This window comes from Rhinatrema bivittatum, chromosome 8 (assembly GCF_901001135.1).
Source record: "Rhinatrema bivittatum chromosome 8, aRhiBiv1.1, whole genome shotgun sequence".
Taxonomy (NCBI): domain Eukaryota; kingdom Metazoa; phylum Chordata; class Amphibia; order Gymnophiona; family Rhinatrematidae; genus Rhinatrema; species Rhinatrema bivittatum.
Genome location: NC_042622.1, coordinates 235,563,488 through 235,587,717, shown reverse-complemented (window position 1 = coordinate 235,587,717; position 24,230 = coordinate 235,563,488). Strand labels below are relative to the sequence as shown.

The 24,230-nt window shown below is 43.1% G+C and overlaps 1 protein-coding gene across 1 annotated transcript in view; it reads left to right on the top strand.

The window, feature by feature from the left end:
- The window catches only part of INSR (insulin receptor), a 369,067-nt gene that overhangs the window by 227,266 nt on the left and 117,571 nt on the right, over positions 1-24,230 (top strand). Inside the window, exon 3 of the mRNA XM_029614140.1 lies at positions 22,686-23,007. Within this exon, the coding sequence (XP_029470000.1) occupies positions 22,686-23,007 (322 nt within the window). The remainder of the gene's footprint in view (positions 1-22,685; positions 23,008-24,230) is intronic.

The following is a 24,230-nucleotide window of genomic DNA, read 5'->3' as shown; positions in this document are numbered from 1 at the left end:
CATGCTAAAGTTTGAAAGTATTAAAAGATTAAAGACAGATTGAGAGGAAGGGCTAGTGCAGTAATGCATTGAAAGTTGAGGGAAAAGATTTGGATCAGCAGGATATCTGAACTGTCTGAGTTATAACATATATAAACTAGAGAGAGAAACTGCAGTACTAAGTCCAGTTTTTTTTTTTTCCTTTCAAAAGTTCTCCCTCCCTCCCCCATGAGTGGCAAGCAAGAGTTACAGAAAAGGGGGGGAGGAGCAGTGTTTCTCAAAAGAAAAGAACTGCACCCAAGGAATTAATCCTTCAGTCAATAGGAACTTAAAGATAGCTTTGTTTAACAATTGATACCATCAACCACAGACAATGGCTGGCTGATTCCTTGCAGACAAACACCACTTCAATTCACTTTAGGGAGAATCACAGTAGAAATATAAGTTCTGTGTGCTGGCAATTCAAACTATAAACTTAAATCTCAGAGAAATGGAGTCATTTTAAATGTGAGCCAAATAAACTTTGTAAAAGGGAAGTTTTCACATGTAATTTACACAGAATATTATTCAAATTTCAGTACAGTTTTAACATAAGACTATGCATACACTTTGTGGGGGAAAATACTCTCAAAGTATGCAGATTTTTTGTAACTGAATTCAAATACTAATAGAAACCATTTTTTCCAAATCTGTACTGTTTGTTAAGGGAAACCATTTTTATTCCAAATCTGTAGAGAAACCATTTTTTTTTTTCATTGCAGACTTTCTGTAACTGAATTCAAATAGAAACTACTCCTTAAGCATGCAGTCCCTCTGCAACTGAACATCGAAGACCGGGAGAAACCATTTTTTCCAAATTTGTACTGTCTGCACAGTTACTTTGCCTAATCTGGTCTGCAAGAGGTCATTGAAGTGTATAATGAAATCATTTTTTTTTCATAGTGATATTTTCTTTGCTTGTAACGCAGGAGTCTAATTAAATCCTTTTTTTCATATTGATATTTTCTTTGCTTGTAACACAGGAGTGCAGCTGCTTGGCCCAAGGTCTTACATGCTGATTTCTTTGAAGACCTGGGGGCATAGCCACTGCTCATGGCATTCCGGGCTGCACTCAACTCTATTGCTGCCACACCTAGTTCTTTGTTTCTTTCTGTAATGGGAAAGGCTTGAATCCCTTTCAATAATTCCTCCCTTGTGAGATTTCCATGTTCTAGGTGGAATCCCATGCTGACCGCGGCACATAAATTGTTACCGGGAGCAGTGGTTTGAGATAGTAATTTACCTGCACAAATTGGTGATGCAGAATTAATGACTGGCTCAGGCAATGGCAAATGAAGGTGCAGGGAGTGGTTAGTGGGGGAAGGGGGTTGCAGGCAAGATGGAGGAAGGCTAGTTTTTCTGATCTCAGTGTTTTCTATTTCCTGGGGCCTTTTCTCTGAGGTGGATGCAGAGGAAGCCTCAGGAGCCATGTGATTGTGTGTCCCCAGATGTTCTATTTCATTTTCTGTCCCCCTTTGTTCATGGTTCTTTTCTGTGATGGGGAAGGCTTGAAGTCCTTCTAATAATTCTGTTTCTGTAAGGTTTTCTTTCTGCAGTTTCTGCTGAAATTCAATGCTAATCGCCCCACCCAGGCCAGGTCGTGGCTCTATTGTTCTCAAGGACTGCTTTTCTGAAGAAATGGGGAAGGTGTGAATGGCTTGTGCCTTGGGTGTAGGTATTGGGAGCTGAGGATACAAAGAATTTGCTGTCTCTGAGGAAGACTGAGAAGATGGGGGAAGGGTATGTCTGCCTGCTTCTAAAAGCACATGGTTTGAAACTGCTGTTTTTAAACCTTTTTTTTCTATGCGTTCGATGGCTTCTGTACATTTTTGCCAGATTAATCTTAGCTTTATGGGAGCTCTGGGAGCCATATGAAGACAATTGCCGATTGAGATCCATTCCTGGGTATTTAGAGTTCCAGCCTCCATCGAATACCAAGGGCAACGGCAAGCTATTTCACTTATTAATTTTTCTAAGTCCCCCAGGCTGACTTGCGCTATTTTTCTTCTGGTGATGAAATAATGATTATTGATGATTTGCTGCAGCTTCCTGGCATGTAGCCGCTGCTGTACAGTCAAATCACTGCCCATGCTTACGAGTGTGGGGAACAAACTTGCTGAGAAATACTTTTAAAAATTACTAAGAAGTACTTTTTTTTAAAAATATTACGATTGCAAATCTGTTGAACGTACCGTTCAACAGATGACCAGCCGAAATAAGCATGGGGTTTATCATCACGTCGCAAGGGTCACCAGATGTAGGAGTAATGAATAGGCCTCAGACAGCTTTCATGGCAGGCAGGAAGAGGGAGAAGGCAAAGAGGGTTTGTCCTCAGAGCCTCTTCCTTTTATTGTACATTCATACAAAGGCAGATGATGTGTCATTACATGATTGGCTACTTTCCCATAGCAACAGAAGAGTCATTACACCATTGGCTTTGGCTCAGGGGGTGTGCACGGATCATATCATTGGCTGCTGAAATCTATACCTCCTGACTTTGTCCTGCCTCTGACTAGGGAACACCCAGCCCCTCCCCCAGGAATTCAGGGCTAAGCACAAGCCAGAGAAATACATGAAGTCAGGTATCCTTTCCTAGGCAGAGAGTTAAGCACAAGTGATGCTTTTATTCAGGCAAAGGTCAGGGAGAAGGGAAGTTAGTGTTTAAACCCTGAAATGGCTTGCTGGCAAGCGCATATTTCCCACAAGCACTCAAACAGTAACAACCTTATCTATGAAAAGGCAACACTGCACATATTACACAAGACCTATAACACCAATATTAGGAAAACAGCACAAATCGGACTGCTATAGATCCCTACAGATAAATTATATGGTAGCAGAATATCTCACCTCCGTCACAGACGAAGAACACAGACAGACCCTGACCAAATACAGACCAAAGAGACCAGAAAGTATAAATAGAAGCATGCAGAGAAGAACTGAACCAGAACCCACAACAAGCCAACCTCAATAAGCAGAGCAACAATGGAAAAACAAAAACATTTACCATTCTTCATAAAACAAATAATAAAATCAAGAAATCTTAAATCCTAATAGTAAAATCATAGTCATAAAAAGAATAAATATTTCAAACCAGTTACCAAATAAAATATACAAAATTTGCCAAACACCAATAAAATATTTCAAAACATCTGATGAATAAAAAATCCAATAATTAAAATGTTTTAATATTTCCTAAAAAAACCACTAAAATATTCAAAACAGTACAAACATCATATTACACCCAAAAATTAAAAACTAATAAGGATTAAAAAATCTCCTGCTCTCCATTCCTGGAATCTTTTGATTTCCAGTCACCTTGAGATTTTCATGCTTTGGGGGATATAGGGCTGCACAAACTTTTATCTTCACACTCACAAACGCACACATTCATTCTCTCACACATTCCATCTCTCCTGTACATACCTAAGCTCTCACACACCCTCTCTCTTCCTCACAGACACACTGGGTCTGATTTTAAAAAGCATTTACATGCGTAAAACTGGGTTTTACGCATGTAAATGCACTTTACTCGAGTAAGTGGGCTTTTGAAAATTGCTACAATATATGCCATTGAATCGTCCATAGGATTTATTCGCATAAGTGCACTTTACGTGAGTAAATGGCTTTTGAAAATTGCTACAATAGTAGTTACATTTATGCACGTAACTCCTTTGAAAATTACCCCCATAGTGTGTGAGAGCCTCTGTGTGACACAGAGGCTCTCACAGGTACGCTCACACACAGTCACAGACACATGCACATGAACACAAGCTCTGAAAGACACACTCAAGCTCTCACAAAAATATATACACATGAACACAAGCTCTGACACAGATAACACATACAAGCTCTGATACAGACACATACACACAGGTTCACACACACACACACACACACACACACACACGCATATACACATGATGTCCTTTCTCTAGGCTCCTGGCGAGGCCACATCCATCCTCTCTTTCACTTCTGGCCATGGTGGGATGAGCTCCACCACTGCCCGCCGGCCTCCTTCCACCTTAAGATCAGGCTTGTCTTTCTTTTGTATAATTTTTGCTGGACTCAAAGCTTTAGGGCAACAAGAACATTTCAAATCCACAAGAGGTTTTCAAATTTAGTTTATTTGGCTTCTTAAAAGTCAAATGTTCCTGTGAGATGCAATATAACTGCCCTCTATCTGTAATAACTTGCATCTCAGTGAATCTCTGACCTGCCCTGACTTATATAATCAAAATACAACATTCCCGAAGCTTCCAGAATGAATGACGTAACTGGCCAAAGACAAAATACCGTATACTGTTGTCATGACAATCTATCCTGTATAGGAAATGCTTGTGAGGACCTCCCTCAACTAAGAATTCTTCTAACCCTGTTCCTCCTCCCACTGTAAACAAGTTCCTGTATCATACTGGCTTTGATGCACTGTATTCTTCTTTTCTTCTGTTGTTCTTCTTTGTTTATGTAAATAAATTGCAGTCTGGGTTTTGAATAGAGCTAGACTTGGATTCCACTTCTTGGCACCAGGATTCATTCAAAACTATCACCTCACAAGATCTCCTTTTCAAATTGGTTTCAGGTCATTGAAACCAGCATCTGCAAGATAAAAGCTTGCATCCAAGACTCAGTTTCTCTGCATTGTAAAGCAAATGTTGTCATTGATGCCTTCCTGGCCTGTAATTATAGGCTTTGCAGAGCTTACAAGTTTCCCAAATCCTCTGCATCCTTCGAAACTGTGATAGTCAGAAAGTCTCTCAAAGTTCATTCACCTCTGACAGGCTAGTACAGCAGAGGCGTCTGGGTATTCTTAATCAGACATATTCTTCATTTCCCTCTATGGGACACCTTTAATGGACAGGTGTCACATCAATCAGTCTTCGATGCTAAGCCATGACAGAGGAACTTAAAAGTGTAACCTAACCCCTAACCTTGGTATTTATCAGGTGTAGTGCATAGGTGTATGTCCCTCTAGATTCCTAATTAATATGAATGATACTCCCACAAGCATTCACTAGTTAATCAAAAAATAACATCAAAACTAATTTTCACTAGGTAGCTATTAGCTCTATAATGGAGCTATACAGATACCTGCATTATAAAAAGGACCTACTTCATAACAACATGATCACATATGTTATCTTTCAGAATCAAGTAAGTACATAATAGTGGTATAACATGTAAAGATAAGTACACAGAGAGACTAGTATGAAAGTACTGTGTTTCTCATATAATACTAGGTATACTGGGCAAATCTTTTCAATGAATACTGTTGTTGTGAACAACTACCCAGGATAATATTCATTAAAATGGCAACCAGGGATATAATCAATGCACCTTACCAGAAAAATAAAGAAACCAATAACATAGAAGAAAACCAAGAATCTATAGAAAAACTCATACTGTGTTGTGCATACTTGATGTAAAAGTGTTGCAAAGCATAAGACATATTCTAGTCATATGCTGTAGTGATGGAAGATCAAATACAACAGCATATGCATGATAGGCAAAGGCATAGCAAAAGTCTAAAACATCATACTAATTCTGTAGGGTATGTATAGTGCTATCCAGTATTATGACAATAAACTGTAGCAGTGAAAGCACTCACTGTATGGACTGTCCTAATTCACTTATGGCAGTCATATGTCCAAGAGATAATACGGCTGTGTAGGGCAAGTATTAATTATTAAGGTAGATGATGGCTAGTAATACTGCTTCGTCTTCAGATACTTCTAGGGGAAATGGGGCTAATACCCTTCTCAAATGATGGTAAGTCTAAATATATTGGGGATATTCATAAAAATAAATGAAAGCTAACTCTGTGAGAAAGTCTTTAACATATTATGTGAACTACTTTGCAGAATTGATAAACCATCAGTGTAAGATTTTACACAGGGAAGGAAGGAATGTCATATAAATAAAAGACAGAAATAAGGAAAATTATATCTTCCCCTTTGGAATCCTAAATAGAAACCAACTAGCTTATAAATCACCGATAGAGTTTATAGTGAAAGGGCCAAAATAAAAAGAAAAGAACAATGAGCAATTAATATACCGAAAGATATAGTAATAGAATGTTGCAGATCCCTATAGCAGAGCTCCTCATGTGTAAGGTCAGTATTTGTTTCAAGGAGAACAGTCTCATAATAAGCATCACAGGCTACACTAGTAAGAAATCTTTGTGAAAGAGAGTGAAACAGTCATTAGGCAAAATCTAGTAAATAGTGTCATACGAAAAGATATTCAAAGAAGGGTTCAGCGAAAACATTAGAATAAGAGATAGAATATTGAGATATTAAAGATCAGCAAAGTGATTATCCTAAGTGCAAGCTGCAAAACAAAAGAATAGAAATAGCTTATAACTTAGGCTGGTGTGGAAGAGAAATATAAAGAGATCTCCCTCTTGAACCCTGAATTATCATATTTGAATCACAATGAAACACATCACCCTCTATGTGATCAAAGCAGCGTCCATAGATAAAGATAGAAAAACCTAGTACATACACATTTAACTGATTCAGCATATAAGTATTATAAAATCTAAGACTGGAAAATATTACTTAACTTGGAACATAACTAATAAAAACAGCATCACTTCAAATAATATTATTAACTTGAACACCTAAGTGCTGACAGAGAATGAAAGAACCTAAATTCTGCATAAAGTCATTCCCACAAAACATAGAAAAAAGCAAATATCAGGTATAAATTGTAAGCCTTGCAGTCCATATAATATGTAAGAAAGTCTGCGACCAAGAATTTCTGCATTCAGTGCGTATATAGTTCTTTTAGTAGGATTCAGTGATGATGTCAAGGCAGAATCTCTTAGCTCCTTAGATTAGATGCATGTGTATGAAGTCAAACCTAAATAAAAGTGCAACAAATCCGATTAAGTAGTAAGAAAATACTTTTATGTCACGTACTCCCTATATTTAAGTTGCCAAATAATCCCCACATTATATATGTCACAACTCTGACCACATAATGCATGCATTCATTCATTCCTCCTAGTACACATGTAACATAGAACAGACAACATGACAAACTTTTGAGCTCAAAAAAGAAAAACGTATTTTAAAATATAAAAGAATTGGATCGATCCACAAAAGAAAACAAAAACTCAGGATTAAAAATAGAATAGATCTATTCAAAAATTGAAAAGGAATCAAACTGGAATAAACTGCATTCTTCATCTCCCATAGATCAGAGACAGATGCACTTTGTGCTTTGGTACCCTGGAAAGAAATCTAATATATAACAGTTAATATAATGATTAAAATGAAATTTAAAAATGACATTACAGGTTCCTTAAAAGTCAAACTACTGATATACCTTAATTCAGAAAAAAGCAGTCATAAAGCTACTTTCCTTTCTCTGATGGTCCACCCCTAGGAGGCGCTGTCCCCTGTGATAAGAGCTACTTCCTTTTACAAATCTAAAACCTTTTTGTTTTCCTATGCTTGTAAACTCCTAACTCACCTTCTAAATGAAAAACTTAAAACAAACAACTTTGCACTTAATTAGAAGTCATTCTATTTCCATCCAATATGCATATGTTCCACAAAGTTCTTACTACCAAATCCTGCAAATACCCTAAATAGAAATACGAATCATTTCCAAAAGCACAGACATATCAGCTAGGAGTCTGGAAGTCTGCAAAATAAAAGGATGGCCCATACTAATATACATTAACCAAAAGTTTTTCTTACTGGCATATAAATAGATAATAGGCATTGCTGCTTAACTCTCTGCTGTTCACCGTCTCACAATCTTACTCCTTTACATATCATCTAACCAGTCCACAATACAAACATGTAATACCTGAACTCCCATCAAAATAAACCACCTAATTCATTTCCTTTCTTCTAAAAGTTAGCAGCTACTGAGGTATAATCAAAACTGAGAACTAACGTAATTAACACATACTGCCATAGCACTTTACCTACCTACACCAACATAAAAGAATTCTCTTCCCTCTTTAACATTACGTCATCTCTCATCACTAATATTCACTTTCCCCATACTTTCAACACAAATTTCTGTTTTCACATTAAACAGATCAATTCATTAGTCCCTCTTCTATCACCTTTTGCACTCAGTCCTATAACATACTTAAACCTCAAACCTCTCAGCAGAACTGTAAAATCCATTTTAAAAGTGACTCACTCCCAGATTTTTTTTTTTCTTTCTTCTCAAACACATTCCTAAGGGGGGGTTCACCTCCTCTCCCGCCAAACAACTGTTACACTCAATGAATAGGTTTGTTAAGTGATAAAACACTTAAACAGATCATTTCATTAAAATGGAGTCGCTCTCTTGTAGTATATCTATAGATTGTTTTCCTGTTCTATCTCTCTGCCTATACCCCTGACCAAAGAAAAAACAATACATCCCTCTCCAATGATAAATCAAATCTAATTATGAATGGCTTTAAATAAACACAGGTTCATGCTTTCGTTCTTACCAAATGAAATAACACACCCTTCACAATAAACTCTCGTTAAGCACACAATTCTAAAAACTTAGATGCAAAATATGAGCATCTCTGCATTAATGGTGGGAATTAAAACCAAAAACTAAGAGGAACAGATAAGTAAAATATGTAAAACTACCTGGGCAAACTGGATGGACGACTTGTGCTCCTTCTGCCAGCATTGCTAAATCCTTGAAGCCAGCCAAGGCTGATGAAAAACAACATAGCACTGAAAGATTCCTTTCTCTGTTTAATGAACTGCAGCAATTAATTCAAATGTCCCTATATACCACACTGCCAGCAGTTCACTAATGTCCAGATTTAAGTTCAACTACAATCACTAAACTTTTCTTATAAGGAACCATTTTACACAAAATTTTAACTTATATAAATAGATGCACACAGACAAAAATAGGCTTCCTTGTTAAAGCTAATCAAAGAAGGAAAAGAAAGAAATTAACCACATGTAACCTGCTGTAAAAGATTAAAGCCATTAGCACCTTCCTGTAAGAACAACAACCAAAGTTTGGGAAATATTCCACTAAACAAAAACTCCTTCTCATACTAATTATAACTTTCAACTTACCAATTGTAACTTATTCCCTCTTTCTCCTTCTGAATCTACAACTGCTCTACTCAGCCGCTCCCCAGGTGTAAAGTGAAAGTGAAACTGCTGCCGAGACCAAGCCATGCGGTCTGAGGACAAAAGACCCCAGACTGACTAGTGCTGGCTACCCCTCTGTTTTTTCAACTGTTCAATCTGAAAATAGCAAAACTTAATTTAGATTTTAATCAAATCATCAACTCATATCCTGTCTCCCTAACATATATTAAAGAACATTTTGCAAAAAGTATTCTAACCCCGATGTAACACACAATCTATATACACTATACAACAAATAAAATAAAATAAAATAAAAACATTGATACTTACAGATTTTTCCTTTTTTTTTTTTTTCTTGTTACATACTCACAAAATGGATCCAACTTCATTCCACATCTGCTCTGAACTCATAATTCTCCGGGATAACCTCCCCGCATGGGGGCAACTCAATCTTTGAACGGCAAGCCAAATTTACCCGTCAAGAACCTAGTGCTAGGTTGTCCACCAACCATAACACTACAGCTTATTAATAATTAATAATTATAATAACAACAGCTATTAGAGTCCCATCTGGGGTGCCAAATGTATAATTTTTGCTGGACTCAAAGCTTTAGGGCAACAAGAACATTTCAAATCCACAAGAGGTTTTCAAATTTAGTTTATTTGGCTTCTTAAAAGTCAAATGTTCCTGTGAGATGCAATATAACTGCCCTCTATCTGTAATAACTTGCATCTCAGTGAATCTCTGACCTGCCCTGACTTATATAATCAAAATACAACATTCCCGAAGCTTCCAGAATGAATGACGTAACTGGCCAAAGACAAAATACCGTATACTGTTGTCATGACAATCTATCCTGTATAGGAAATGCTTGTGAGGACCTCCCTCAACTAAGAATTCTTCTAACCCTGTTCCTCCTCCCACTGTAAACAAGTTCCTGTATCATACTGGCTTTGATGCACTGTATTCTTCTTTTCTTCTGTTGTTCTTCTTTGTTTATGTAAATAAATTGCAGTCTGGGTTTTGAATAGAGCTAGACTTGGATTCCACTTCTTGGCACCAGGATTCATTCAAAACTATCACCTCACAAGATCTCCTTTTCAAATTGGTTTCAGGTCATTGAAACCAGCATCTGCAAGATAAAAGCTTGCATCCAAGACTCAGTTTCTCTGCATTGTAAAGCAAATGTTGTCATTGATGCCTTCCTGGCCTGTAATTATAGGCTTTGCAGAGCTTACAAGTTTCCCAAATCCTCTGCATCCTTCGAAACTGTGATAGTCAGAAAGTCTCTCAAAGTTCATTCACCTCTGACAGGCTAGTACAGCAGAGGCGTCTGGGTATTCTTAATCAGACATATTCTTCACTTTCGGACCCGCAGGCCTTCTTGCGATTGAGGGGGTGGTTGTGGGCTGGAAAGCTTGTGAGTGCATGCGTGCGACTAACGGAGGAAACTGCCGTGGCATTTCTTCAATCCGCTTCTCTTCTTCCCAGCCTTTTTTCATTTTCAGCCGCTGGCGGTTTGAGCTCCGCCGATGGCCCCGTGTCCTCTGCTGCCACTGCCCCTTCAGGTGTGCCGCCCGGTCGCACCTGGCCTGGGTGAATAAAACTCTTGCCCTGTCCTGTCTACTGCATATTAAGAGGAAATTTGAGCCTGCTGGCCTGCTAGCTTTTTCCTCATGTCTTAGTTAAATAAAAAGTGGTCCTTGTTAATTTATTTGTTTGTTTTTCACAGTGCATTATTTTTTAATGGTTCTTCACCTGTACTAGTAAGGGTACCTGCTTCTGCTTTGAGTTAAGAGTCCAGCTGGGATCTAAATGTTCAAGCATGTCCATTACCTTTCTTTTTGGGATCCAGAAGCCTTGTATAAGACGGATATTGGGGTTTGAACCTTGCTGGAGGTTCAAACAGCGAGACGGGACGTAGCCCAGGTGAGAGAGGAGGAAGATGCAGCCTGAGGCAAAACTGCTTTCCAACTCTTCCTGCCAGACTAAGTAACATAGGGAAAGGAGAAATGGGAATTGTTAGGGGGCAGGAGGGTGAAAGGATAAGACTCAGAGGGAAGTGGGGAGAGGAGGGTGAGAATAAGGAAGACAGGGGATAGGTGGTATGCAGTTGTGCTAGAGAGGGAAGGGATTGGTGTCAGGTGAGGAGAAAAAGTGAGGGATTCTCTTCCTCCCCCAATCCCAGCTCCTCTTCTTTCCTCACCTCCAATCCTTACTTTCCCATTTTTCTCCTCTCTCTGTCTCTGATCCTCTCCTTCCATCTCCAAGATCTCTTCTCCTCCTCTTCCATTCCCAAAACCAATCCATCCCCATGCCGACCTCTTCCTCCAACATCCCTGTTCTCTTACCCTAAAGATTAAAAAAGCAAAAGGAATTGCTCAGGTACATGAAAGAAGTTGGAAAAATGGGAGGGGAAGGTGATGATGTGTGTGTGTGGGGGGGGGAGGGGGAGGGAAGTAGGAAGAGAGACGGGAGAAGAAGGAGATGATGAAAGAGAGTGGGGGAGAGGTGAAAATACCAGGGGGTGAGGGGAAGAGAAGGTGATGATGTAGGGGGTAGAGAGAAAGGGAAGAGAAAGTGATGATGCAGGGGGAGAGGGATGGTGGAGAGAAGACTTGGATTGCAGTGGAGTAAAAGGGAGAGGGAGAAAAGATGGTGATGATGTGTGGGATAGGAGATGGGGGGGGGAGAGAAAAGGTGATGATGGGGGGGAGGGGAAAGTGAAGGGAAGATGATGATGCCAGGGTTGGGGGGAGGAGAAGAAAGAAAAGAGAGAATGATGATGCCAGGAAAATGGGGAATAGAGAAGGTAATGGTGAGCCCAATGCCCCGGTTGAAAACCACTGAGAGATAGACCATATGGTCATTTTTTGCTGTCATATTTCTATTTCTCTAAATTGTTTCACGGTAGAAAATGTATATATACACACGCAGTGCAGAATTTCAGAAACCTTTCTGCAGAATCTCTCCCAGATTTGCTGCAGGAAACTGATGGCCGTGACTTCTATCTGCTCAGACAGTATCCAGGAAGTTGAGAGGCAAAGCAATCGGGCTTGTTTGCATCCCTCCATTTGAAAAGCAGCCAGAAAAGGCTTGCGTAAGCTTGGTGGATGTTTGTCCCCCCCTCCTCCTCTCTCTTTGATCTCCTCAAGAAAGTAAATATTTTATTACAACAGGTCTCTGCAGTGGGAAGTTGGAATCTGGCTGAGAAAGAGCCAGGGCTGCTGACACCCTGTAATTATTCTGGGGAGGGGAGGAGGAGGAACCTTGATATCTGGTGGAACCTGAATTTGCTGCTTCAGTTGACTTTGACAATCCTTAGGCCTTATCTGTCTTTCTCTAAAGAAAAAACCTTTTTCTTTCCAGCAAAAAAGAAAACAAAAAAAATCTACTTCTTCTCTTCCTGCTTGTATCCTATATATTTGGAGCCAGTGAGCAGCTATGGTTTGGTCGATAATGTGTCTGCAAAGACGTGCGCCCCAGAGAAATTTGCTCTCCTGCAGGGGTTGCATGGAGGAAGATGAGGACCATGCAGTCACACTAGTGATCAAGGGTGGAGGTGAAATAACTTGCCCAAGTTTAGCCCAGTCTCCACTGCTTCTCTTCACCCTCCCCACCCCAGAAAAAAAAAAAGAAACTATATGCCCCCTTTAGTAGAAATACTAGCAAACTCCATTCAAGCTGTTAGCATAACCCAGAGGCTAAGGAGATGTGTCAAGCTGCACATGGCAGAGATGATTAGGCTGAAATTGGGAATTGAGGAGTTGCACAGCACCATGTAATCCCACAAAGACATGGTTGGAAGGGGCTGCAAGTCGGTCATCTCTGCCATCCCCAGCCATGATCCCGTGTATTTATCTATCCTAGACACAGAGGAGCTCGTTTTCAGTCGCTGTCTGGCCAGCAAAGTTAACCAGATAAACTTAGCCAGCTAACTTTGGTGGGCTATTCAGTGGACCAGCCACACCATTGAATATATATCCAACTTTCTTAAAGTTAGCTGGATATGTTTATTTATAAATGACGGAAATATTCAAAAGTCGTCATTTAGCTGGATAGCTAAATGCTGTTGATTATGGATCCCTGTGTCTCTACACTGCTCTTTTTAACAGCTCAGCTGAGGGAGATTTCGCTGCTTCCCTGGGTAACCAGTCCCAGCACGACTCCCCTCACAAATAGAAAGTTTGTGTAATGTCTAACCTAGGACTCCCCTTGTTTCTAGGGGCCTTCTGGCCAGTTTCAACCATGCTTCCTCTGCACCGTGACTGCTGTTAGAGACCTTGGCACTCACTTGCTGCATCTTTCACCCTGTAAATATCTGTCTTCCCAGACAGTGACCCCCATAGATATCCACAACAAACATCATAAAATAAATCTGACGTTGGAGACCCAGCGTACACAAGTTTACCTTGTGCATATTAATTGTGAATATCCTCACAACTCCACTAGCTGTGAGGTCAGCGGGACAGGTTTGAAAGCTCTGGTTTACACCCCACTTCAATCTGTATCAGTTATGTGTTTCTTTTTGCTGTAGCAGTTTACAGATATTAAACTGGTGTCTCTCACCCCGTAGCAACATGTCCTTGCCGCAGACGGCTGGGTCTGGGATTATTTCTTTCTTTCACACTGTCCGGATTATGTTGCGGTTTCCTAATTAATACTTGTTGGCTGTCAGAACTGCCTTCTGTGGCTGCTTTGCTTTATGCAGACTTCATGAGGGAGAAAGTGTATTTGCTGTGCCTATTAAAATCTTTGGCGTAATGTGAGATGGATTGTGTTAACCACAGTGAGGTAATTTACTCTCTCAGCGACCTCATTTGGTCGGGAGGAGGGGGGGGGGGGGGTGATACTAGACGAGGACAGAAAAGCAAGTTTCCAGTGCTGTCTAAACAGCAGCCACGTGGACTTGGTGAGGGCGCTGACAAGCAGTGACACTGGGGACAACTCTGTTATTTTTTTTGCCTTGCTTGACCAGGCCGATCCAGTCCTGGTTTTTACTCCAGCCATTAGTGTTTAGGGGATAAAACTTGAATTTATACAGCACCATTTGTCCAAATGGGATACTCGCCTGCATTGTGATTATTTTATTTCAAACCAACAGCTAACTAATCTCCACATTGGGAATGTCCTTGTACTGTCCAATCAACTACTAACATTCTCCATTAATTGTATCTGTATCTGCTCAATTATTTATCAATGGAACTACACTTAAATTTATACATTTTTATAGATGAAGGTGGCAATTTCACATATTGACTCTACTGCCAACCATGGTTACTATGTCTTTGTTTTAATCATCAATGCCACCTACCCATCCTTTAAATGATGTTCAGAAAATGAGAAAATATATTCTTTTTTAAATTGCATATTAAAACTGACTTTGACGGTAAAAGTACATTAAATGTCCTTTTAGTTTTCTTTGACACCAGCTGCCAACAGAACGTGGAAGCAATGTCTTGGTAATATTCCTTTGTAAAGATGTTACAACACACTTATTTTATAAAACCACCGCCGATAGTCTGCAGTGGCCACGATCACCAGCGAGGCCGTGTTTTGAAATAGTATCTTCTTCAGGGGTGGCTCTGTATCCTCTCTGGTGCATATATTATGAACTTGAGCTGCACCCTATGACATGGCTTCACCTGCTCTTGCTTTGTTGCGGTTCCTGGAAAGAGACTGAAAAATTGTGATTCAAAACTGCACCCACCGTCTGGATATTGACTATCAGGTGAGGCATATGGACGCCCAATCTGGAAACATTTCGTAGTAAAAATCCTGTTTTCTGTACTCTCCATCATGAAGATGTAAAGCTGGCCCAGAGCAGTTAGGGAAGTCCCTGACATTATCGCTGACTCCTGCCAGATGGTAAATTTTCCAGTAGGATAGATGGAGATTGGGATTTAGATCACAGCTTGCATCACACAGCAAGAATTAGTTACGGAGCACTGACGGAAACACTGCTCTGAGGCCCTAGGCAAACCTTCGCTCTTTCACCCCCCACCCCCGATTTCCCTATTGGTGGTAGCCCCAGCACGGTGCTCCCTCCTGCCGGAGGCAGTGGCCCCAGCACGGTGCTCCCTTCTTTGATCGTGCTGGCTCTGGTATAGCAGTCCTCCGAACCTCATGGTGCTGGGGTTTTGCCACCCCTCCCCACAAATCTTAGTGCTCTGGGTGACTGCCTAGTCTGGCACCAGTCCTGGAGGCAGTGTTCACAGCCCTTGCAAGGGATAGAGTCCCTGTCATGATGACACTAGGGGCCAGATTTAGGACCCATGCTTACAGGAGTCTGGCAGGAGGCTCTGGTGCAGGATTGTTGTTACAGTGACTGAAATGAAGTCATTGGGAGGGAATGTAAAATAGGGGAAGTGGAAAGGTAAAAGAAACATGGGTCTCCGCTGCAGCAGTCTGAACCTGCAAAAATCCTTCATCACAGCAAGGATGCTTCCTCCAAGCTACAGAAGCAGCTCCCCTAGCTGAGCTAGTAGGAGGTCCCTGTCTACCCTGGTTGCTCCTGACCGTCCCCCTTTATCGCCCTGTGTTGCCAGGATCCTAACCACTAAAACCTCCTCCAGTTTTCCAGTGACGTGTATCCATTATGGCTTAGACTTGCAGGACAGCACCTTCATTGCTCAGATTCTTTACAGGTTGCCACCGCCATCTGGTGCTTGCCTTCAGAAAGAGAGCAAGTGATACACAGCTAGGATGGGATGCACCAAATGCTCTCAACTTTGACACACAAAAAGCCACAGAAATCAAAAAGAGAGGATCAAAATCAGTTGCAAGGTGGCTTAAGCAAAAAGAATGTGAAAAGTGAGTTAAAAGGGATGTGGAAACCAGAAGCCTTTTTTTTTATTGTGCTCCCAATTGATTGACTTGAAATTGATAACAAGGAAAACTCTAGCATTATACAACTATTAAATGTGCAGCCACTTCTGGAGTGGAAGAGTGAAACATTTATACTCTCAGCTTCAGTGCCACTTGGAGTGATGGGAAAGAAAGATTAAGGAACGTGCAGATGGAAGTTGAGCACACAAAATTAAGCAACTGCAAGGTTGATATTCAAAGGCATTTACCCAGATAGCTTTTGAGTAATCTGGATAAATGCTAATTTTTGAATATCACTGGCACTTATCTGACTAAATTTTATCCGGATAAAATTTAGCTGAATAAATTAGGGGCATTTTAGAGGCATTCCAGGGTGGGGAATAAATTAACCGGGTAATTTACAAGGCTTATCCCAATATTCGGAGTTAGTCAAATAACTTATTCGGCTAACTGTAAATGCCCCAAAGAACAAGATTAAAGATTTCCAGGAACATATTCTACTCCTGGGGGAATTCTGCAAACAAAAACTTAAAATTCTGCAAACTTTATATTGGTCAAAATAACACAATTTACATGACAGTCTTTAAGTAATTACATTTTAAATTAATACAGAAAAAAGTTATTACTTAAAGATGCAGAATTTCAAATATTTTGAGCAGAATTAAGAGTGTCCCTTCCACTCACTCTCCCTACTCCCCTGGCCACTTTTGCCCTCTCAGGCCCCAAGTCTTCCACCTGCCAATATCTCTCCCCTTCACCTCTAGGCTCAACCCCTTCCACTCTTATCGCCATCCCAGAGTTTAACCCTGTTCTCAGTACTGTCCCTTCCTCTCTCACACACATGCTCCCTCTCTCTAATATACATACACACACCCTCATACAGGCTCCCTCACTCTCTCACATACACACATCCCCTCATACAGGGTCCCTCTCTCTTACATACACACCCACACAAGCTCCCTTTCTCTCACACATACATCCACACACAGGCTACCTATGTCTCTCTCTCACGCACCCCTTCATACAGGCTCTGTCTCACACATACAAAATCCCTTCACACAGGATAGTACCCTCACATACACACAATCCCTTTTTCATACACACGAGCTCCCAATCTCTCACACTTACATGCTCCTTCACACTCTGAAACCCACACTTAAGCACCTTCCCTCTCTTACCTCCCATGCTCTCTCCCACACTCCCCTCTCTCACACGCCTCTCCCTGCTCTCACCCTCCCCTCCCCTCACACCCCTTCTCTTCTCTGACACCCCCTCCCCTTTCTCACACCCCTCTCCCTCTCCTCTCACACACACATGCACACTCACACATTCTCTCTCACTGGGGCCTTTATCTTTGCCGTGAGTGGAGCACTCTCTGTTCACGGCACACGGGGGCCTTCCATCTTCGCCATGAATGGTGCGCTGGGGCCTTCATCTTCACTGCGAGCGGAGCGCGTCCCGCAGCACACACGGGCCTTTGTCTTTGCGTGCTCCGTTCGCGGCATGCCGGGGTCTCCTCTATTTTCTGCGCAGAATTTGGCAGTTCTGCGCAGAAAATGACAATTCTGTGCAGGGGGGGAATTCTGTGCAAATTCTGTGCTCCGCAGAAGCGCAAAATTCCCCCAGGACTAATATTCCCAGATAACTTTAACCTTGACAGTTATGTTCAAATGTTGTGCTATTCTGACAGAAGTCGCTCTGCTTGTCCACTCCTTGCAATAGCCCAGCCTAGACTGGCCCCCTCTGTTCTTTTCCTCCTCAGCTCGATTCCTAGTCCTCTCTTTCTTGTTCCCTTCCTGCCTCTATTCCCTCCCCAGTGCTATCTTTATGGGAGTGACAAATAGGGCTGACAGCCTCTGGCCCCACACTTTGGGGGATCCTGTGATGCCAGCCTCTCCAGTGCCCAGATTGCCGGAAGATCGGTTCCGAAGGGGCCAGCGTGCCTTTCCAAGGCCCTCCAGGGGCAGGAGTTCCCAGCGTTTCGTTCCTTACAGGGGTCGTTACCAGGCACCACGTCCTCCGGCCAGGAATCAGTCCTTTCGGACCAAGCAGCGCAAGAGGGGAGCGGGCCCGGGCTCGGGTCCCGGCCGCGCCTCCCAATGAGAATCCGCCGATTCATCTGGGGGACGGAGCCATAGGGGGCAGGTTGACCCTCTTCTACCCCAGATGGGTCGAGATTACATCGGACCAGTGGGTTCTCGCCGTTATCCGGGAGGGCTATTATCTGGACTTTCATCATCTCCCTCCGGACAAGTTTGTGGACTCTTCGTGTCCCATACACAAGAAGGCAGCATTGGAAGCTACCTTGGCAAGGCTCCTGTCCTTGAAAGCCATCATCCCAGTACCTGCCTGGGAAGTGAATTCTGGCCATTATTCCATCTATTTCATGGTACCCAAGAAAGGGGGTACCTTTCGGCCTGTCCTGGACCTCAAGTCGGTCAATCGATACTTACGGGTCCCGAGGTTTCGCATGGAAACTCTACGCTCCGTCAAGGCCGCAGTACAGCCAGGGGAATTCCTCACGGCATTAGACCTGTCAGAGGCATACCTGCATATCCCGATCCATCCGGATCATCAGCGCTACCTACGCTTCAAGGTTCTAGGCCACCACTTCCAGTTTCGGGCTCTGCCCTTTGGGTTGGCAACATCGCCACGGACATTCACCAAGGTGGTAGTAGTAGTAGCGGCGGCGCTCAGGCGGGAAGGAATTCTGGTCCATCCCTACCTAGACGACTGGCTGATCAGGGCAAAGTCTCGAGAGGAGAGCCTTCGGACCACCGACAGAGTGATAGCCCTTCTGGAAAGCCTGGGCTGGGTTATCAACCTCGGCAAGAGCTGCCTACAGCCTTCCCAGTCCCTGGAATACCTGGGAGTACAGTTCGACACCCGGGCAGACACGGTCAGTCTCACCACCAAGAGGACGTTGAAACTTCGGCAGCGTATCCAGTATTTGATGGGAGCCAGTCGACCCACCGCCTGGGATTATCTGCAGGTTCTTGGTCTCATGGCATCCACCCTGGAAGTAGTGCCCTGGGCGAGGGCCCATATGAGACCTCTCCAACACGCCCTGCTCTCTCGCTGGAGCCCCCGTCTACGGACCTACTCCACGCACCTACCTCTACCAGCCCGAGTGCGGACCCAGTTACGGTGGTGGTTGCAGTCCAACCACATGAGCAGGGGATCGAAGATGTCCTCACCCACGTGGATTTTGCTCACCACAGATGCCAGCCTAAGCGGCTGGGGCGCACACTGCGAAGAACTCACCGCACAAGGGCGGTGGAACAGAGAAGAGTCGGCGTGGAACATCAACTGTCTAGAGGCCCGGGCTGTCCGATTGGCATGCCTTCAATTTGCCCACAGACTGCAGAACAGAGCAGTCAGAGTGATGTCCGACAACGCCACCATGGTGGCATACATCAATCGTCAGGGCGGAACCAGAAGCCGACAGGTATCTCTGGAGATCGCCCCTCTGATGACTTGGGCAGAGGTGAATCTTCAGGACATCTCCGCCGTCCACATCGCCGGGAAGGACAATACCACAGCAGACTTCCTCAGCAGGGAAAGCCTAAATCCGGGAGAGTGGCAGCTCTCACCCACGGCCTTCCAGATGATCGTGGATCATTGGGGGTTTCCGGACATGGATTTACTGGCAGACCAGTCCAATGCTCAAGTACCCAGATGCTTCAGCCGCAAGCGCGACCCGTGCTCACACGGAATCGATGCCCTGGTTCAGCCGTGGCCTCCAGGGACTCTACTGTACGCCTTTCCTCCGTGGCCTCTGCTAGGCGCTGTCATCCGCAAGATTCAGAGACACCGGGGCCTAGTCCTTCTAGTGGCGCCAGACTGGCCAAGACGACCCTGGTACGCGGACATGAGAAGACTACTGGCAGGGGAGCCCCTTCCCCTGCCTCCTCTCCGGGACCTTCTACATCAAGGTCCCATTCTTCACGAGGATCCGGCTCAATTCTCTCTTACGGTATGGCCCTTGAGAGGGCTAGATTGAAGAAGAGGGGTTACTCGGAGCCCGTGATTGATACCCTCCTCCGAGCTCGCAAGTTTTCCACATCCCTCACATACATCTGGATCTGGAGAGTATTTGAAGCATGGTGCGACACTCACGGCACCAATCCACATGCAACCACGATCTCTATTGTGTTGGATTTCCTGCAGGATGGCCTTCAGAAGGGTCTCTCCCTCAGCTCCATCAAGGTTCAGGTGGCTGCGCTGTCTTGCTATGGTCCCAGGAGAGATGGCAAGACCATCGCCAAGCACCAGGATGTTTCTCGTTTCCTGCAGGGAGTCAAGCATATTCGTCCGCCACTGAAGTGGCCTGTACCTTTGTGGAACCTCAACCTTGTTTTGGATTTCCTGGCGGGATCCACCTTCAGACCCCTTCGGGGCCTGTCTCTTCGTTCTCTAACCTTGAAGATGGTGTTCTTGCTGGCTGTATGTTCAGCCCGCCGCATCTCAGAGCTACAAGCATTGTCCTGCCGTGATCCCTTTCTCAGAATCACTCCGGAGGCTATCCATCTTCGTACGGTTCCCTCCTTTCTACCTAAAGTGGTTTCGCAGTTTCATCTTAATCAAACCATATCCTTGCCTACCACGGCGGGTCTGAAGAAATCTGAAGAAGGGCGTTTATTACGCCATCTCGACATTGGCAGATTGCTGCCCAGGTATTTGGAACTTACACAAGACCTACGAAAGACGGACCATCTGTTCGTCCTGTACAGCGGGAAGAAGCTAGGTGAAGCGGCCTCGCGGCCCACCATCGCCCACTGGATTAAAGAAGTTGTCAGAGCAGCGTACGTAGAGGCTGGGAAGTCTCCACCTCTACAAGTCAAGGCTCATTCTACCAGAGCACAAGCAGCATCTTGGGCAGAATCCAGGATGCTATCGCCTGCGGAAATCTGTAAAGCGGCGACGTGGTCCTCCCTCCATACCTTCTCCAGGTTCTACCGTCTGGATGTCCAGGCCAGGGAGGACTCTGCCTTTGCGAGGGCGGTACTACATGGGCCTCCGGCAGCCTCCCGCCCAGGCTGGGAGTAAAGCTTTTGTACATCCCATTTGTTCTGAGTCCATCTGGCTACACGCCAGGAAATGTTGGGATTACTACCTGATAATCCCCTTTTCCTTAGTGTAGACAGATGGACTCAGCATCCCGCCCAGCTGCCTGCGTACATGGGTATTACCTATTCAAGGTAAGCCATGTCATCTGTTTCCATAAGAGTGTACACTCTACCAGGTGTCCACGCCTTCCGGTTGGGAATGCTGGCGGTCTCCAGCTACTATCAATCGGTCAGGGGAATCCTGTTTCACTTTTTAACTGAGCGTCAGTACACACATCTATAACAGCTTTTGCAAGGAAGATTACTGAATAGCTACGCTTCCTGTGGGGATATATACACCCCCGTGCTGACGTCAGATCCGTCTCCAACTGCTAGCACGCGGATACTATCCCATTTGTTCTGAGTCCATCTGTCTACACTAAGGAAAAGGGGATTATCAGGTAGTAATCCCAACAGTATTTAAATGGGTTTTGTGTTAGCCTCTGTAATTTCCTCCTGCTGCTTTGGACTTCCATCTCAATTGGAACCAGGGCTGGGATTAATGCTGTGAGTCTTCATTCACAGCCGCCCCGGGGAAAAAAATCCCTAGTTAGTTGTGAATGGAGGCTTAGGATGACGGAGCTTAGCTCTGAGACCAGTTGGCCAAAGGAGAAGGACTCCTCTCCCAGTTTCTCAGAAAGGTCCAGAACGAGCCAAAAGGCTTCCTTCCAAACCTTGGGTTGCAACACATTTGGGGAAGAATCGTCTTTGAGCTTTCTTCTAAGTAGATCTTTATTGAAAGTTACGGGGCCCAAGGTAATATGTGAAGGAGCCTTCATATGTGGGTCTGTTTTTGTGGAACTTTTTGCCCTTGGAGCTGAGGCACTTCATGGTCTTTCCCAAAGCCAAAATGTTCTTAATTCCCATCCTCTTTTGGCTAGCAGGTCCCTTGGCTGTCATTGGTGTTCTTAAGCTATATAAATAGCATAGTTCTGATAGTTTCGATTCATTTTTATGGCACTTAGGATTGCATCATTTGGGATGGAGGCAACAAAATGAGGATTAGAAGCCAAGATGTCAAATTTTGATCTTTTATTGGAGACTTGGAATCTTAAAAATGCCCTTTTAAGATTCCAACGCGTTTTTAAGATTCCAAGTCTCCAATAAAGGATCAAAATTTGACATCTTGGCTTCTAATCCTCATTTTGTTGCCTCCACGGCTTTGTTAGATAGCCTTCCTTGTTGCTTTCTCAACCCATCATTTGGGATGGGGCATGTTTACCTAAGACTTTTTATTTATTTTTTTATGCTGCTATGTTTTTCTAGTTTGTTTTAAGTTGTGTTCTGTTACTGATTATGGTTTTTTTTAATATATATTGTTTGTATGTGTCAGTTGTTGTTTGTTATTGTTATTGTGCATTTTTTTTCAAACTCTTTACTTAACATTTTAATTCAAAACAAATATCAAAACATAAAAGTGAAAGCATGGATTATTATATATTTTTTTATATTGGATATGTTGTATAAATAAATATGTCTGTATGCGAAACTGAAGGCCCATGAAATCCTGACTGAGCTGGCCAGGCATGCTCTCCTAAGTCAGAAGTCAGCTTTTGTTCACTATTTCAGTAGGAAGATTTTAAAGTATATATATTCTGTTGTTACATAATCCTATCACTACTAAGCGGCCCCTTGTTTTTCTGTCCTATGCAGTTTGTCCTGATGCTTGTAAGTGGCGTGGCTGTACCTCGGATGGCCAGTGCTGTCACAGTGAGTGCCTGGGGAACTGCCTGGAACCCAATGACCCAGCGAAGTGTGTGGCTTGTCACAATTACCAGTACAATGGCGTATGTCTGGAGACATGCCCACCCAAGCTCTACAAGTTCAGAGGGTGGCAATGCGTGACGTTGAGCTTCTGCCAGGAGCTTCACAACAAGTGCAAAAACTCAAGAGAGTCCGAGTGCCACCTGTATGTCATCCACAACCAGGAGTGCATTCCTGAGTGCCCCTCTGGGTACACTATGAACTCTAGCAAGTAAGTAACAGCATGTGTGTGTGTGTTTATATGTTTTCCTTTTAACCCACTTGTATTAGAAGGAGATATGGAATATTCTAGTGGTTAGTGCAACAGGCTGAGAGCCAAGGAAAGCAAGGTTAAAAATCACACTTCACCAACTGACACTTCTTGTGACCTTGGGCAAGTTATTTTATCTCCTGTTGCTTCAGGTATCCACTTACATTCTTTAGGGGAGCAATTTACTATACCAAAACTACAACAATGCTCAAGGTGGCTTACAGAATTATTTGGAAAGGCAGGCCAAAAACATTCCAAAAATATTTATTGTAAGAGTGGCACCCTCACAGAATTGCGTGTTGCACTCCTAACCACATCAGTCATGTCCATAGTCTCTCTTCAGTATCCGATGTATGCCTTCTCAACCGTGGAGTCGTGACAGACCAATCCTTAGGAACTTGGCCGGTTGAGAGGTGCATGAGTGTAGAGCCTGACACATGTTCTAACTTGTGCTGCAACCTTCTTTTTTAAATAATGTGAGAATGCTCCTAGAGTGCATTTTTCTTTACAAACTCATTTTAGGGAGAAAGTTGACGGACATTGTAGTAAACTCAATTTTGAATATTTCTTAAGGCTGCCATTGAAGAAAACTGGATAGTTATTTACTGTGCTGAATGAAGGTTCATTAGTCTTGGGTTTTTTGTTTTTTTGTTTTTTTTTTATATCGTGCTGACGAACATGCACTAGAAAGTACAAGTACAGGACTTTATCAGTGAAAAGGTGCAAAGGCAAGTTTCAAGGCAAAAGAATGCATGTGCCTTTGCTGTGAAAATTGGGGTAAAGTCCGCAGCCAAAGATGATCTGCAGACTTTGTCCCAAAATGCAGATTTGAAAATTGTCTCCATCGAGTGAAATTTTCAAAGCCATTGCTGCTTTACTCGCAGACATGGGCTTTTTTTGAAAAAAAGAATTGTCTGCCCTATGTACAGGTGAAAGTACATGCCTAGTGCCTGCGTGCATGCATTTTTACCTACAGCGTGAAGGGGCGGGGTTTCGAATTCAGTGTGTACTTTTGCATTTCTCTTAAGAAAACTATGGGCTCGCATTAGCAGGGGTAAATGTGTGCAGTGGTTTTGGTTGGAATCATTTTCAAAGGGAAATGACACACTTACATTCCCTTGGGAAACTGGTGTAAAGTCTGCAAGTAAAAAATAACTGAAGACATTACACCAGTACAGACAATT